General features: G+C 35.1%; 1 protein-coding gene across 1 annotated transcript in view; it reads right to left on the bottom strand.

Annotated features, from left to right (window-relative positions):
- The window catches only part of espn (espin), a 130,133-nt gene that overhangs the window by 16,283 nt on the left and 98,039 nt on the right, over nt 1-15,811 (bottom strand). The window contains exons 10-11 of the mRNA XM_051670149.1: nt 8,443-8,588; nt 2,758-3,105 (exon numbers count right to left, since the gene is read on the bottom strand). Coding sequence (XP_051526109.1) covers nt 2,758-3,105; nt 8,443-8,588 — 494 coding nt within the window. The remainder of the gene's footprint in view (nt 1-2,757; nt 3,106-8,442; nt 8,589-15,811) is intronic.

Here is a 15,811-nt window from a genome sequence, read left to right as displayed (position 1 = left end):
CTAATCAGAATAGTAATTCTTTGAAAGCAGAGAATACTGCTGGCACAAATTAAAGGGATATTTATGAGAAATGTTGTACAGTTGTGTGTGTGTGTGTGTGTGTGTGTGTGTATACACACACACACACACACACACACACACAATGTAACTAACCATTAAAGGAACTTTCAACTACAGCCATTTCCTGCTGACCCAAAAACCTTAAAATGACTATTTTATGAAGTAATTCAGAGTTATAATTGAAAAAGTTTGCTCAACCACAAGTACTGCTATTGTTACTCAGAAAACGTATACATTGTATAAACCCTTTTCTCATTTATGGAGAAGTGAATGATAAAACACATAATTTTTGCAATGAAGAAATCATTTTGCTAGTTTCAAAGAGGGATCAATCCTCAAAGAACACCATGCAAACACACACTATCTGCGCTATCCTCCATGAAGATAGATCAGCGATCAATTCCAAAGCTCCAGTTTATATCTAAAATAATAAAAATCTGAGGAAGTAATGCAATGCCCCATACCACTAGAACTAACGCATGAAACTACAGGAGGATAGCTTTGACCTCTTAAGCTGAGAAAATGCGCTCATTTCCATGGGCCCAATCATTAATTGTAAAAGTTAAATCATAAAGACAATTTTTACAAACAGCAATCTAGATAAACATCTAAAAATGATGTGAGATTATTTTAGATGCCTAAAGATCCCATGAAATGGTTTGACTAGTGCTGTTTCTTTCCTGTTTCCTGAAACAGGAAGTTGAGGAAGGACATTTTAAAGGTATGGTTCCTTTTTTATATGGCTAACAGCCTTTAGTTTAAATCACAGTCATTAGTCCTTATATTCACAACCAATTGATAGCTGGGCAATTAAATAAAGTATATTAAAATGCATTTCCCGACTGAAGGAAATGCAACACAGATAAACCATGATTTGTTATGTGCTTTAGCTGGTCAAAGACAGTTGGCATTTATGCTGCGTTTTATATGTAGTCGGATGTTGGATATTCCTGCTTGATATCTCCAACCATAAAGACATTCCACTGCCTGGCACTTGGAAGATTATGTATAAGGAAGCAAAATGGCAATGCTACTGTTAACTTTGCAGGTGTTCATTTTCAATAATGAAGCCTCCTGGCTACTAGACACGATGCTGTTCTGCAGGTGTACAATTATCAACAGGGAGGATCATTTACCATGTTTCACACTCCTGTCTCTGCAAACGTTTACTTAATATGTATTATGTAATGTAGGAACTTTGACTTGTTGATGGATTCTTTTTGCTTAAAATTGAATATTTAGCATTAACCGTATACATCTCCCTGGTCCCGTTATGGCCGAGTGACATCACATAACCACATCTTGGCAAAATGTATATATTTCTGCACAAGTTTCAAAACTGGAGGACCGATTTCAAGTGCCGTTCTATTGCACTTTTTCAAGTACGAAATTTAGTCCAAGTTGAATGGAATGCAGCACGTCCACATTAATGTGTTTTAATTTGAAAATGCATTCATTTTGCTGCGTTTACGCCTCTCATCCACACTAGAATTATTCTGAACACTGTGCTGCACTTACTGACTGCACTGCATCAGTTTATTTCTCAATTATGTTTCTTTTTTATCATACATTTTTTATAATTTTTACTTTTTTTATTACTTTTTATTCTTATTACTAGTTCTTAATTGGTTTAAAAAAAAATTATATATATATATATATACACACACACACACACACACACACACACACACACACTACCGGTCAAAAGTTTTGAAACACTTGACTGAAATGTTTAAATTTTATTTAAAAAAAATAGTTTTTGAAATTGATGACTTGGACCAAATAATAAAGAAAAGCAGCCAATAAGTGCCCAACATAGATGGGAACTCCTTCAGTACTGTTTAAAAAGCATCCCAGGGTGATACCTCAAGAAGTTGGTTGAGAAAATGTCAAGAGTGCATGTCTGCAAATTCTAGGTAAAGGGTGACTACTTTGAAGATGCTAAAATATAACACAGTTTTGATTTATTTTGGATTTTGTTTAGTCACAACATAATTCCCATAGTTCCATTTATATTATTCCATAGTTTTGATGACTTCACTATTATTCTAAAATGTGAAGAAAAAAATTATAATAAAGAATGAGTAAGTGTTTGAAAACTTTTGACCGGTAGTGTATATATCTTGTATTTTCTTTATGATTTTTATATAAATTTTACATAAAAAGTTTGAATTGCCATTGTGTATGAGATGTGCTGTATCAATACTTGCCTTGCTTTGCCTAGAACAGTATTTTCCTTCCCCCAAAATGGAGACTTTCGAAAAGGCTCCCTATAACTGCATACTATGGTAAACTTATGGCGTTAGGAAGCTGAAAACAGTTTTCAAACTTAAACGGATTATATTGACAATATCATTCTAGAGAGCGTTTTTTTGAGACAAAAATTGGTCACCATTAATAGTTTTCTTCTGTTTTTTTTTTTTGTGTTTTTTTTTAGAAGAGAAAGGCTGTTGTATATTTGTAAATCTGCTAAAAGTTTTTTTTTTTTTTTTTTTTTTTTTTTTACTTTTAGGAGAACGCTAGTATTTAAGTCACCTAAAAGCTAACAGATACGGACTAAAAGTCCTGTTTTGATTTCATTGAGTAAAGTGTCTAAATGATGTGAGGGTTAAACCTCTACATGACTTATAAGATGGATAACAGATGCACTGTCTCAGCTTATGTTGAAAACACCTGACTGTAACTCTATCTACTCACCTTTTTCTTGTTCTCCTCCTCCTCCTGCATCTTCACCTGTAACTTCCTCACCATCACCTGTCTCTTCCACTCTGGGATGGGCCGTCCCTGCTCATCATGGGTGGGCACTAGACTCTCCACGTCCACCACAGTGGACTTGTTCTGGACTGGAGCAGTATTTCCATTGACAGCAGGTGTGAGCTGCTCATTGCTTTGTGATGTGGACAGACTCTGGGGCGACCCACCGCTGGCTGTGGGAGTGGGAGGTGTGGGTGGGCTGTTGGGCGGTGGAGAATCTGGCTTTGCGAACTGGTTGTTGTTGAGTTGTGGTTTTGACAGAGGCTGTGGTGGCGATGTTGGACGTTCCCCCTGGAATTCAAAATGAGTGATCAGAATGGAATTGTGCAGACCAAAATCAAAATTTGTATTACTCACTCATGAGAATGTTTACTGTAATTTAAAAAAAAAGTATTATTTTAAGTGCAAACTCTATAAATCATGGTAGAAATAACTGCACTGCCTTTAATATGTTTTTAGCTGATTTAATATAAATATACAGTATATATATATATATATATATATATATATATATATATATATACACACACACACACACACACACACACACATAGTATATATATATATATATATATATATATATATATATATATATATATATATATAGCACATATACATTTTTTTCTAGAATATAACGAATAAAATATTTATGAAATCTATTTAAATATATACTGTATATACTGTACATGTATAAGACCCAGCTTGGCCACATTAAGGTGGTATGACCAGCTGGAAGCTGTTTTGTAGCTTGTACCAGTCTACCAGTTAACAATCGGTTTAGACCAGCTAGAAATCTGTATTGGCCACCATGTTCCAAAACACAACAATCAGCTTAAGCTGGATGTTGCAGCAGGGAAAATAAATGTTATTTAATAGTTCTTCGCAGCACCTTAAGGCCCCAGCAGACTTGCAGGCTAATTTATACTTACTAGGCAAACAGACTTAGCCTAGTTTGCCTTTAAATGATGACGAAATGCAGTGATGTTTTTGTTCTGCCAATGTGCTTGTTTGGTGATATTTCACCTGTTCGCACACATCTCTGAAATTCTTGACCTAGGAGAACTTGGCTGGCCGAAGAGCATTGATGATTGGTTAAAACTAATCGTGGGTGTGGTTTGGACGTGACATTTTTTATTTACAATAGCGCGTGGCAGCTGAGGAGTCAATACCTAGGTTACTGTCTTTAAAATGGATAACTTTGAAGCCCGTCTCTAAGAGATTATGAAGTCTATTTTTTTAAATGATTCGCAGCACAAACTCGACAAATACAGGGTGGGCATGACAAATGCGTAGCGAAAGATTGGAGCTTTTATGAAATCAGATCAAATAACTTGTCGGCAAAAGCGGGAGGGGCTCTGTGACAAGCTTAATAAAGCAAAGCAGCAATATAGCACTAAACGCAGTGATCCACGGAGAGAAAAACCTGCATTATTGGCTTTACTTCTTTAGCTGGAACAGTACGTTAAACACTGTGTCATCACCCTCAATTAACTAATTTTAAAATGATGCTGCGTGTAGTATAAACGGCGGCTTTGTTCGCCTAGGGTGCTTTATTTCGTCCAGGAGAAAAATTTTTGGCTTCTTCCATAGTATAAATCAGGTTTACAAAGACGTTCTTCTTCGTTCTTCGATGAGAGGTAAAAAGACGTTTGAAACAGCCGAGCAACTACATACAGTGAACATTAAGACACCTGCCACCCTGCAGGAATACATTTAAATATGAGGACGCTCAAGACTACATGTAAAACATCAACTAAAATGACATTAAAATGCGTTATCAGTGACTTCATGCCAATGACTTCAGTAGCTATGAGTAGAATTCACATCAGTAAAGAAGCTGTTTTAACTCCTCAATAATGATTTAAAGTAATATACACCGATCAGCCACAACATTAAAACCACCTGCCTAATATCATGTAGGTCCCCCTCGTGCTGCCAAAACAGCTCTGACCCATCGAGGCATGGACTCCACAAGATCTCTGAAGATGTCCTGTGGTATCTGGCACCAAGATGTTAGCAGCATATCCTTCAAGTCCTGTAAGTTGCGAGGTGGGGCCTCCATAGATCGGATTTGTTGGTCCAACACATCCCATAGATGCTCAATCGGATTGAGATCTGGGGAATCTGGAGGCCAAGTCAACATGTTGAACTCTTTGTCATGTTCCTCAAACCATTCCTGAGCAATGTTTGCAGTGTGGCAGGGCGCATTATCCTGCTGAAAGAGACCACTGACATCAGGGAATACCATTGCCATGAAGGGGTGTACGTGGTCTGCAACAATCTTTAGGTAGGTGGTACTTGTCAAAGTAACAACCACATGAATGCCAGGACCCAAGGTTTCCCAGCAGAAAATTACCCAGAGCATCACACTGCCTTCGCCGGCCTACCTTCTTCCCATGGTGCATCCTGCTGCCATCTCTTCCCCAGGTAAATGATGCACAAGCACCCGGCCATCCACATGATCTAAAAGAAAACATGATTCATCAGACCAGGCCACTTTCTTCCATTGCTCCATGGTCCAGTTCTGACGCTCATGTGCCAATTGTAGGCACTTTCGGCGGTGGACAGGGGTCAGCATGGGCACTCTGACCAGTCTGCAGCTACACAGCCCCATACGCAGCAAGCTGTGATGCACTCTATGTTCTAACACCTTTCTATCATGGCCAGCATTAAGTTTTTCAGCAATTTGTGCTACAGTAGACCTTCTGTGGGATCGGACCAGATGGGCTAGTCTTCGCTCCCCACGAGAATCAATAAGCATTTGGGCGGCCACGATCCTGTCGCCCGTTCACCGGTTGTCCTTCCTTGGACCACTTTTGGTAGGTACTAACCACTGCATACTGGGAACACCCCACAAGACCTGCCATTTTGGAGATGCTCTGACCAAGTCTTCTAGCCATCACAATTTGGCCCATTGTCAAAAGCCCATTTTTCCTGCTTCCAACACATGAAATTCAAGAACTGACTGTTCACTTGCTGCCTAATATATCCCACCCCTTGACAGGTGCCATTGTAATGAGATAATAAATGTTATTCACTTCACCTGTCAGTCGGTTTTAATGTTGTGGCTGATCAGTGTATATGCAGTGGATAATGTATCATTTGTAATGTTTACATTATAACGAACACGCTAACATGCTATACACGGCCATAATATGCGCCGATTACACTCTGTTATTGTAATTTATGATGAAACTGATCATAATGATCATACAGATGTATTTTAGATGAGATTATAGATGAGTTTACACCATTTCGCTAATAACGCTGCATGCCAGTGTTTTCATGTTGACTGATCTTGACTGACTGAATGGGAATTGGTTGTCGGCCTTTAAGCAGATGGAGCTCCAGGTCAGACCTACCGATGGTGTGGACCAATGGCAGTAAGGTGTTTAGCAGCTGGTAAGAAGTTTTCCTGAAAGTTCGCCCTGGCGAGCCATTACGAACCACAGAAATGAATGCAAAAACATCTTCATTTTGGCAAGATTTTGTTCTAAATGACGTCACAAACTTTCGTTCTTTGATTTCGTATGTAGAATGCAGGGGCCTTTAGAATCACCAAAGAACCCTCTTCTTATCAAGAACCATTTTTTAAGGGTTCTGGATCTTGCTCTATGGTTCTACATTATAGGTTTTTCAGATTGGTGTATTGCTTTATGGGTTCTTTAAAGCACCAGTAGATGGTTTTCGTATGACATTGAAAATCATGAGTTCTTTGTAAGCTGTCCTATGGCATTCATCTACAATGCTGTGTTCCCTTCACATTGGATTGGATAATTTATGTAATTAAGAGTTTCTGAGTAGTAAAAACCATTCACATCTTTTTCAAACTTATATTTACACAGAGGAAACTAATTACAAATTCTGAATTTATTCCTAGAAGTTGCTGGTTGGCAATTTAAGGTCTTCTATTATTTCCTTAATTATGTAACTTTAATAAATTGTGCTGTTGTTCAGCAGAACCATCAGTGTGTTAAACAAGCCTCTTGGCTGAATTATCCTGCAGAATAGATTTGGTGCCAGCTCACTGAGCTGCACTCTTATAATGATCTGAACTACAGTATGACTTGTTTTACTGTAACATTAACTGTGTTCATTGCTTTTTGTGGCACATGCAGTTTCCCAGTTGATAACTGGGAAGAAATGTAATTTTTTTTTATACAGAAATACAGTATATTCTTATGTATTTAAACAAATATCACTCCACAAGGATGATTTATGCCCACTGGTATTGTATGTACTGGTGCGTGCCATGTCTGATTTGTCAGTTTGTATTTTGTTTCTATGGATAATCAACAACGCTTCTTATACAAATAGTATTACATCATAATCACATCACAATCCCAACCCTCAAACAATGGCGGTCACACCCAAATGAAAGGTCACAGGTTACACAGTAGACAACTGTTGTAACTCATTTCATATGTGAATGTCACGAAAACATGCTATATTTTCCCTCAAAAACAAAATTTAATTGAGTTCAAAATTTAATTTACTTGCCGTTAATAAAATGGTTTTTAGGACCATTAAGATTTTTTTAATTACAATATTACATTCATGACAATTAAGCACAATTACCCCAAAATTTTAATTACTGTAACGCAAAAAATGTTCATTCTCATTACTGTAATGATTATTATTATTATTATTTGGTAACACTTTACAATAAAGAAGTTGTATACATTAGTTAATGCAATAGCATGAATAGTAACAAAGAATAATATTTTTTAAAATCTTGGTTAATGTCAATTTCATACAGCTACTAATTATATTTTTTAATTATACGTTTTAACATTAAAAGTTGTACGTTAACATTATGGAGGGTCAAATTACTCAAAATCAAATCAATAAATAAATATTTAAAAAAGTATATAAATAAAATGGATTTGTTATAAAACATAAAATCATTAAATTAATTATTAAATCACTAAATATATCATCAAATGTCTCTTGTATTTCATTTTAGCACTAGTTTGCATCTTTGGATTGATTTTTCATTTGATGATTTCACAGTTTTCACAGATTTCACAGCATAATGTATCTAATGCTTTATTAAAATATATATTTTTTAATTTAATTTTGAATAATTTGGCCCGACATGTAACTTTAAAGCATGATGAAATAAACTAAAATTACAATGAACAATAGTATATTTATAAATGAACATTAGTATATTTATTAATTAAATGCAGTACAAAATAAATGTTGATTGTATGATACCTGCTGCATTAACATATAAAACCTCATTTGTTACCGATTACATAAGTTTAACTTTTGCTATAACTATATGAGTATAATTCTACATCTCTGTTTGTTGTACTGGCTTTAATATATGCTAATTTAAAGAATACATGGTAATATTGAATTTACTAATGATTTTAAAGGATGATTTTCTTTACTGTATCATAGTAATGACAATGTAATGAGAATCATCATTGAGAATAATGAAAATTACAAACAAACTCAAAAGTAAAACATCTGGACACATTACAGTAATTTGAATGTTCTTGACAGGCTTTGTGAGATTAACCCACATATTTTCAAGCAAGCCAAAGGATTTCACTTCATAGGTATTTGTAAAATAACTAAATTATTCTTGTATGTGTTTTGGGAAGGAGCGTGACCTACATTGTTCTCCGCTGTGCTGCTGTTTGAGAAGACAGTCGTGTAGCCTTTACTTTGAGGTGTCGGCTTCAGACTTTTCCCGGCTTTAATTTCCGCCAGAAGCTCAGAATTATCTCCAGTGGGGGACATCATGTTGAAGGATTTATTGCCTGAGATAAAGACAGAGGAAAACTGAGCCACGATGGACTGACGAAAACACAGAGCGAGAGAGAAAGAGAAAGACACCGGACAAGCTTCTCCCCTAAATATTTAATTCAAAACCCCCAGACATTTAAACAAATGTATACAGCACTCAGTAACTCAAGTCCTAGTTACTAATAAAATGAATCCACTCATTGAATACATTTTAAAAAGCTCAATTTGAAAAAAGAAAATTACTGTTATGGAGAAAGAACTGGCCTTTGTTCAAGTTTCAGCCATCAAAATATTTATAAAATTATTGATGTCAATAAAACATTTTACATTTAAAATATAATAATTAGTAGTGTAGAGTAGTGCTTGCCCTGTGCAAAACTTGCTAGGGTGTTGTGTGGTTGCAAAGGCTATGCGGTTGCTAAGGTGTTTTGAGTGGTTTTAGCATGTTGCTATGCAGTTGCTAGGGTGTTCTAGGTGACTGCTAAGTGGTAAAAAAGAGCCAGCTCCAAATTTCTATGATATTCTGGTCCCAAGATATGGCTTGAGTCCCTTAATGTAAACCTATATGGGATTTTCTTTCTTTTTTTTTTTTCTTTTTTTTTGTCTGTTTCATCATCTTCAAAGCAAAAATCATAAATCTGTCTGCTTAGAAATTTAATAGCACAAATCTCCTAAATAAGCCATATGATTTGAGTTGTCATTCATGTCTGTAGAATTACACACTGAACTAATACTTAGGGTTAGAAGTTTGTTCAAATTCCTAACCTTAAGTAAAAGTACTAAAGTCTCATCAAACACCACTAATAATAATTCCTTCCCACATTTCAAATCATGAGTTTGATTGTCAGGGAACACACATAGTGATAAAATGTATAACGTGAAAGTAAGCTGCTTTGGATAAAAGCGTCTGCAATTAATGTAAATGTAGGGCAATTAGCAAAATTACTGCTTCCAATGAATTTTGCTTTGACTAAAAGATTTCCTATGGCTGGCAAAAAATTAGGATACATGGATATTTACTGCTGATTATGATTGTGAAAATCTCTTTCATTCAAAAATGGATCTTTGGAAGATTGTTACGCTCTGAAATCTACTTGAGCACAAGTGCCCCCCGCTTGTGAAGCTTTATTCCCATAATTGATTGCCGTGCCAAGAAAGAAAAGGTTGTTGTATACAGAGCCTAATGAAAATCTCCAAACAATCTACACATTCATTTTTCTGTGCACATGATTCTTATCCTCTTTAGTAAATTGAAATATATAATATATATATATATATATATATATATATATATATATATATATATATATATATATATATATATTAAAATAAAAATCTATAGGCCTTAGTTAATATAATACATAGAAATAATATATAGTTGGGTAGTTGAGACATAAAATATATTTTTTTAATTATTTTATTTTTAAAGTATTTTTTTTTTTTAAATCAGCATCAAGATATTATGCAAACATTTATATGAATGTATAAGGGCAATTGAATATTAATTTTTTCACAATTTGTAATCACCTTTTTGCTCTTTAGTCAAATTTAAATGGTCTTGAGGTGTCCTGCTTTTGAAGTAAATTAATTGAGACTGCATTCAACATAATCTCTCAATTTCTACGAGATCAAAGTGCTACATGCATAATAATAAAAAAATAAATTGCAAAATGTTATAATATAGTAGTATTAACATTATTATATTATAATAAAGTTATAATTAATAATTGTTATGATAAATATTATATATATATATATATATATATATATATATATATATATATATATATATATATAATACATGTTATTATATTATGATTAATAGTTTTACATGGAGCATAGCATGTCGCACTGCAAGACATACAGTATCAACTTCCAAAAAATATTTGCATAAATGACTCTTTTAACCAGAACGTTTAATCCACTGTAAGTATTAATGAATACAAATGAATGCTGACAGCTACAGGTATAAATAGTGCACTGATCTATCCTGGTGAGAACAAACATAAATCACAAACTACAGACACAAACAGGACTACCTCATGTTTGTCCGGCAAGATAATGTAAGAAATAACCAAAATAGAACTTTAAATTGAATAAATGATGACCGGTGAGGTATCTGCACTATTCAAACTGTCAACATCATCTCTTTGTATCTCAAACATCCTAAAAGTACAAACTGACACATAATTCCTAAAGAAAAAAGAAATAAATGTATATCACCTGCTGTTCTTGATTTAACCTTCTCGTATCAGGCCTGCTATTATTTTTTCATCGCTGTGATCTTCATGAGGAGCGAGAAGAGAGCAGCTAGATCCACAACCCAATAGTGAGAAGAGCGCGTTTGCTTACTGCTGGTGGCTCGTCACAGTTGGGGAAGATCAGAACGGATGAGCGGTAATCAACTGTGACAACAGACGGCTGCCAAATCGGAGGTGGATTTGAAGTCCACTGTGTAACCTTGTGTCCTCTCCTCACTCTCACTGAAACTCCTCCTCTCACACCTCCTTCATTCGCTCTGACTCGCTCTGTTTCAGCTGAACTCAATGCCCTTTTGAGTGGATTAGCGGGAAAAGCCTCAACCATCACGCATTCACACGTATATATGCACTGCAAGTGACAGGCATGAAAAGACGCTTTCTGCTCATGCTCTGTCCAAAATACTCAAAATATTGTTGGCACAAACTCTATCACTTGCATCTGTCACTTGGTAGAGGCATGAACAGGTTGCGTAACATGTAGTCGAAAAACAATCCACTAAAAAAACAAAACTATGCACGGTAAAAGAAAATATGAGCTGGATTACATTACAATTTTGGAACTGTGTTGGATTGCTTCAAACTCTGGAGTGTATAATAAGTTTATGCTTAAAATCCATGGATACATTAAAACATAAATGAGGAACCATTTGAAAACTTGGAATCTGAATATTTCACAGAACTCCATCACTTTTGCATTTATGTTACAAAATAACAAAATAAGACTTGAAAACTTCAGTGTCGCAACTAAGCGCCACCCTGTGGTAATCATGTAGAAATATGAATATAAAAGATTCTCAAATAGCCCTAAAATAGACCAGTCCCAACAACACCTAGATTAAGCTTCTAGCAGGGGCGGATCTACCGGGATGGCATAGGGTGGCAAATGCCACCCTAAGAAAAAGCACTGCCACCCCATCTGTCACCCCAGCATAAGTAGTCAAATGTATTAAATATAAATGTAAGTATGTTATAGTTGATTTTGACATTGTGTAGGGTTTTATTCATGTCGAACTGCCTCAAATCTCACTGAACGCACAAATGACTACACAGACCAATCGCAGCAGCCAATCGCGTGATTGATTACAGCAGCAGCCAATCACAGCATCGGACCAATCGAGTACTTGCTATTGCAGCGTGTGTACAGTGTTTGGGCTTTTGCCGGTTGAGTTTTTTTGTGTTTATTTTCTCAACAACCACAACAGTGACCACATGGAGATATACATGGAAAAAAAGGATGTAAAAGATTAATTTCTCAGTTGTTTCCAAGTATTCACTGAATGATTATTAGATACATTGCTGTCAGTTATGGGTTGAGACAGATGTGATGTGTCCTCACCACTTTTTGAAATAGCTTTTGTCAGGTATGTGTATAATCCAAATAAAACATCTCCAGTTCTTGAGTTGGAGTTTCTATTTCATCTGTGTGTGTTTTGATTGGCGATCTGGCACTGGAATGTGTTATTTTGAATGTTATGATAAGTGTTCATTGCGACTGTTATCAGTGCCGTTAGTGTTAGCAGTTTTTCCGCCCTTCGTGCTCCTTTCCGTGTCTCCCACTGTGATGGCCTTCTTGGCAATATTGTTTGTGTATGTAGAGTGTGTGAGGTCTTTTTCTTTTTCGCTCCCTCTCTCTTAATCACTCTCAGGTGTGGGGTAACCAGGTGCTGATTGTTGATGGGGCACACTGGCACACAGCTTTATAAATTATAATTATAAAGCTGTCATTTCCATGGAACCTCATATAGAGTGTTCCATGGAAAATATTTCTTTTTGTTGTTGTCCTAATTTTATAAGCATGTAATTCTAGTTCTGTTCACTCAATCTCCCTGCAAAAAGTCTTACTTCATTCCACTAGATGGTAGCAAGTCCTAGGAAAAATTGTTTTTCCTCTATAACCTTCCATCACAATATGCAGATCTGAAATGTAGGTGGTGTTCTAACATATCGTCCATAGACATTCAGTCTACTTTTCAGTTCATGCACCAACCACCACTGTTTCATTGAATACCTTAATTTATGAGTGGACTAGAAGTTCAGTCTAAATGTCATGATCCTCCCCTTTATGATGACATATAACATCAATAGTCGATAACCTATTTTTCTAATGATTTGTTTAGCATGCTTTTTCTGCTGGACTGCATATTTTTTTCTGGACATCTAAGATATAACATTGGATTATTCACACAAGCAACCTCACAGACGAGTAAAAAAAATGGCTTATTTTGTAGAAAACTGCCTAAGGTAAGAGCAGATATAAAGTTTGTAGCTATTCGGGGCTTACAGCAGCAGTGATCAGCGCATAAAAGAGACATTTGTATTTGATGTCTTACAGAAATATTTTTTTTCTTTGTGATTCTTTTGAAAATATTTCGAACTGTGGTATTAGGACAACAAAATAAACAAAAGAACTCACATTCCTGAGAATGAGAGCTTATATTTGATATGTCTTCTCTAAAACTACTTCCAGGTGGCGCTTATTTGCGACATGGATGATTTCAGGCCTTTTTTTGTTATTATATGTCAAATAAATGCAGAAGTGATGGTGTTCCATGCAAAGTTCAGATTCATATGCCTGACTTAAGTATCCGGGGACTAACGTTTAAAGCGTAAACTTATTTTGCAACATCGCAAGCCCATTCAATTTAGGAGGTTTCAGGCTTTATATTTGGGTAAATATTGGAGTTTATTACTGTGTAAAATGTATTTAATATGTAACCACAATGGACATTATAACTGAATATATACCCATAAGAATAGATATCGAATCAAATCTAATCGAAATCAGAGTCGAATCGAGAGCTTGAGAATAGGAATCAACTCTGGAAATCTGTATCAATACCCACCCCTATTACTGTGGATTGTTATAGTGGTGATCACATATCTTCCTTTTGTTCATTAAGTGGAAAACAGTGTGGGAAAACATTCAAACTAGATTTTTACTCTTGAACTAAAAAATTTGACTCTACTTGGCAACAATGGCTGTTTGGTTAAAATGATAGTTCCTCATTTCAGAGCAAAAACATAAACATTGAGATAATTGTTTGAAAATCATTAAGATAACTGATATGATAAATGATAATAATTCATATAATTATTACAAATTATGATATACAGTACATTTTATAATATTTTAGCTATATCACCCAGCCTTATTTTTTACTAGTTACAACAAATCATCACATCCAAGTACAAACACACAATGTACAGTATTAACTTCAGCCTTGGCTTGTCAAATCTTTATTTATGATCTGTAGCTCAATATCAGTTTAATAGAACTGATCTAACTTTCTAATGTAACTTAAAAGCAAACAGAAGAAGTTGTGCCTGAGTTTGAGCAGACAAAGAGCATCAGGATGTTCACAATAGCTGTGCAGATTAAAACATGATGTGGGGAAGTTTGGAGGTGATGCGATGACGGCAGGGCTCGGTCAATAAGGCCGCCCACTGTTTACACACCTTTTATTCTCATTCAATACAATATGACTCACTCACAACACTGCATGATGAAACGTCAATGGAAGGTTTGCTTTCATAAATGCAGCTCTAAATAGTTTAAATCTAAATTGTAAATGGTTATAATTGCACAGCATGAATTTTTAGGAGGATAAGTTTCATGTTGACTTTAAGGTTTTTGTGGTAGAGTCAATGATGAATCAACCTGGTCTGAATCTCATCAAAGTGTCTGTGCTACATAAATAAGCACAGCTGATGTGCCAGAGTCCCCACAGCATCTGGGAATTCTGTGGGCTGATTCGCAATCTGAATCATGGAAAACTGTCATGCTGGGTGATGTGGTTTCTTTGGCTATCTGAAGAAGGAAGTTATAATGAAGCTTCAGAGTAGACTCAATTTACCTTGTGGCCAAGCAGTAGCCAAACAAACAGGGCACTCAACGCAAGGGAAACCAGACAAACAGTAAAAAAAAAATGACACATATAAACACAAACGGCCACACTGGGGGAAATATGTCCTCTTCCTCTGGCGTTGTGATTCTGGCGCGGGGGTGACAGAAGGAGACAGATTTGCATAGAGGACAGATCCCCTTCTTTAGAGCATCATAACAAGAAAAAAGAATACGGAAAAAAAGGAGAGGTACAAAGGGCAAAGGAAAGTGCCATGTAAAGCAGACAGCAGAGAGAGAGAGACAGGTGTTCAGTGAGACAAGTGGAGTGAAGACAGACAAAGGGATGATGGGAGGACAAACAAGGGTGGAGGAAAGTGAGGAGTTGAACAAACAAAAACAAAATGGCACACTGACTCGTTAGTAAATGAAACACTATACTGTTTTGAAAACCTGTCTGACTCTTCACTAAACAGACACAGATAATTGTGCCTTTTTGAAATTATAATTGAATCTGCAGACTCAAACTCCCCCAAAAAAAAACAATAATTATTTCAGCAAGTTCAGCTGTGGTATATAGATACTTGTCCTGAAAATGGTATGATTTATATTAGGGCTATACAATGAATCGAAATAAAATCGAAATCGTAATATGGCCTAGTATGATTATTAAACACGAAAGGCTATAATAATCATAATAATAATAATCATAATAATACATATTATTAGTAGTATAGTAAAGCTATTAATGATATATTACTAATAATTATGACTTATTATTAACAATTATTATACAATTATTATATATTTATTATTATAATAAATATAATAATTTATGTTTTAATATATAAAGAATAATAACAACAACAATGATAGTAGTATTGCGATGTGACCAAGTGCGATTATTAAAACCGTGAAAGAGTGTGATAATATAATAAATGTTATTTTTAGCATATTAAAACTATTCATATTATATGACTAATATTTTTAATATTATTGTTGTTATTATCATATAATAATTTACGTTTGTAGCATATCAATAATAATAATAATAATAATAATAATAATAGTATTAGTAGTAGTAATATTATCGCGATGTGACAGTAAAAGACTACAATTATAATATATAATAATA

Source organism: Myxocyprinus asiaticus, chromosome 33 (assembly GCF_019703515.2).
Source record: "Myxocyprinus asiaticus isolate MX2 ecotype Aquarium Trade chromosome 33, UBuf_Myxa_2, whole genome shotgun sequence".
In the NCBI taxonomy this organism is placed as follows: domain Eukaryota; kingdom Metazoa; phylum Chordata; class Actinopteri; order Cypriniformes; family Catostomidae; genus Myxocyprinus; species Myxocyprinus asiaticus.
This window is presented reverse-complemented; position numbering and strand designations above follow the sequence as displayed.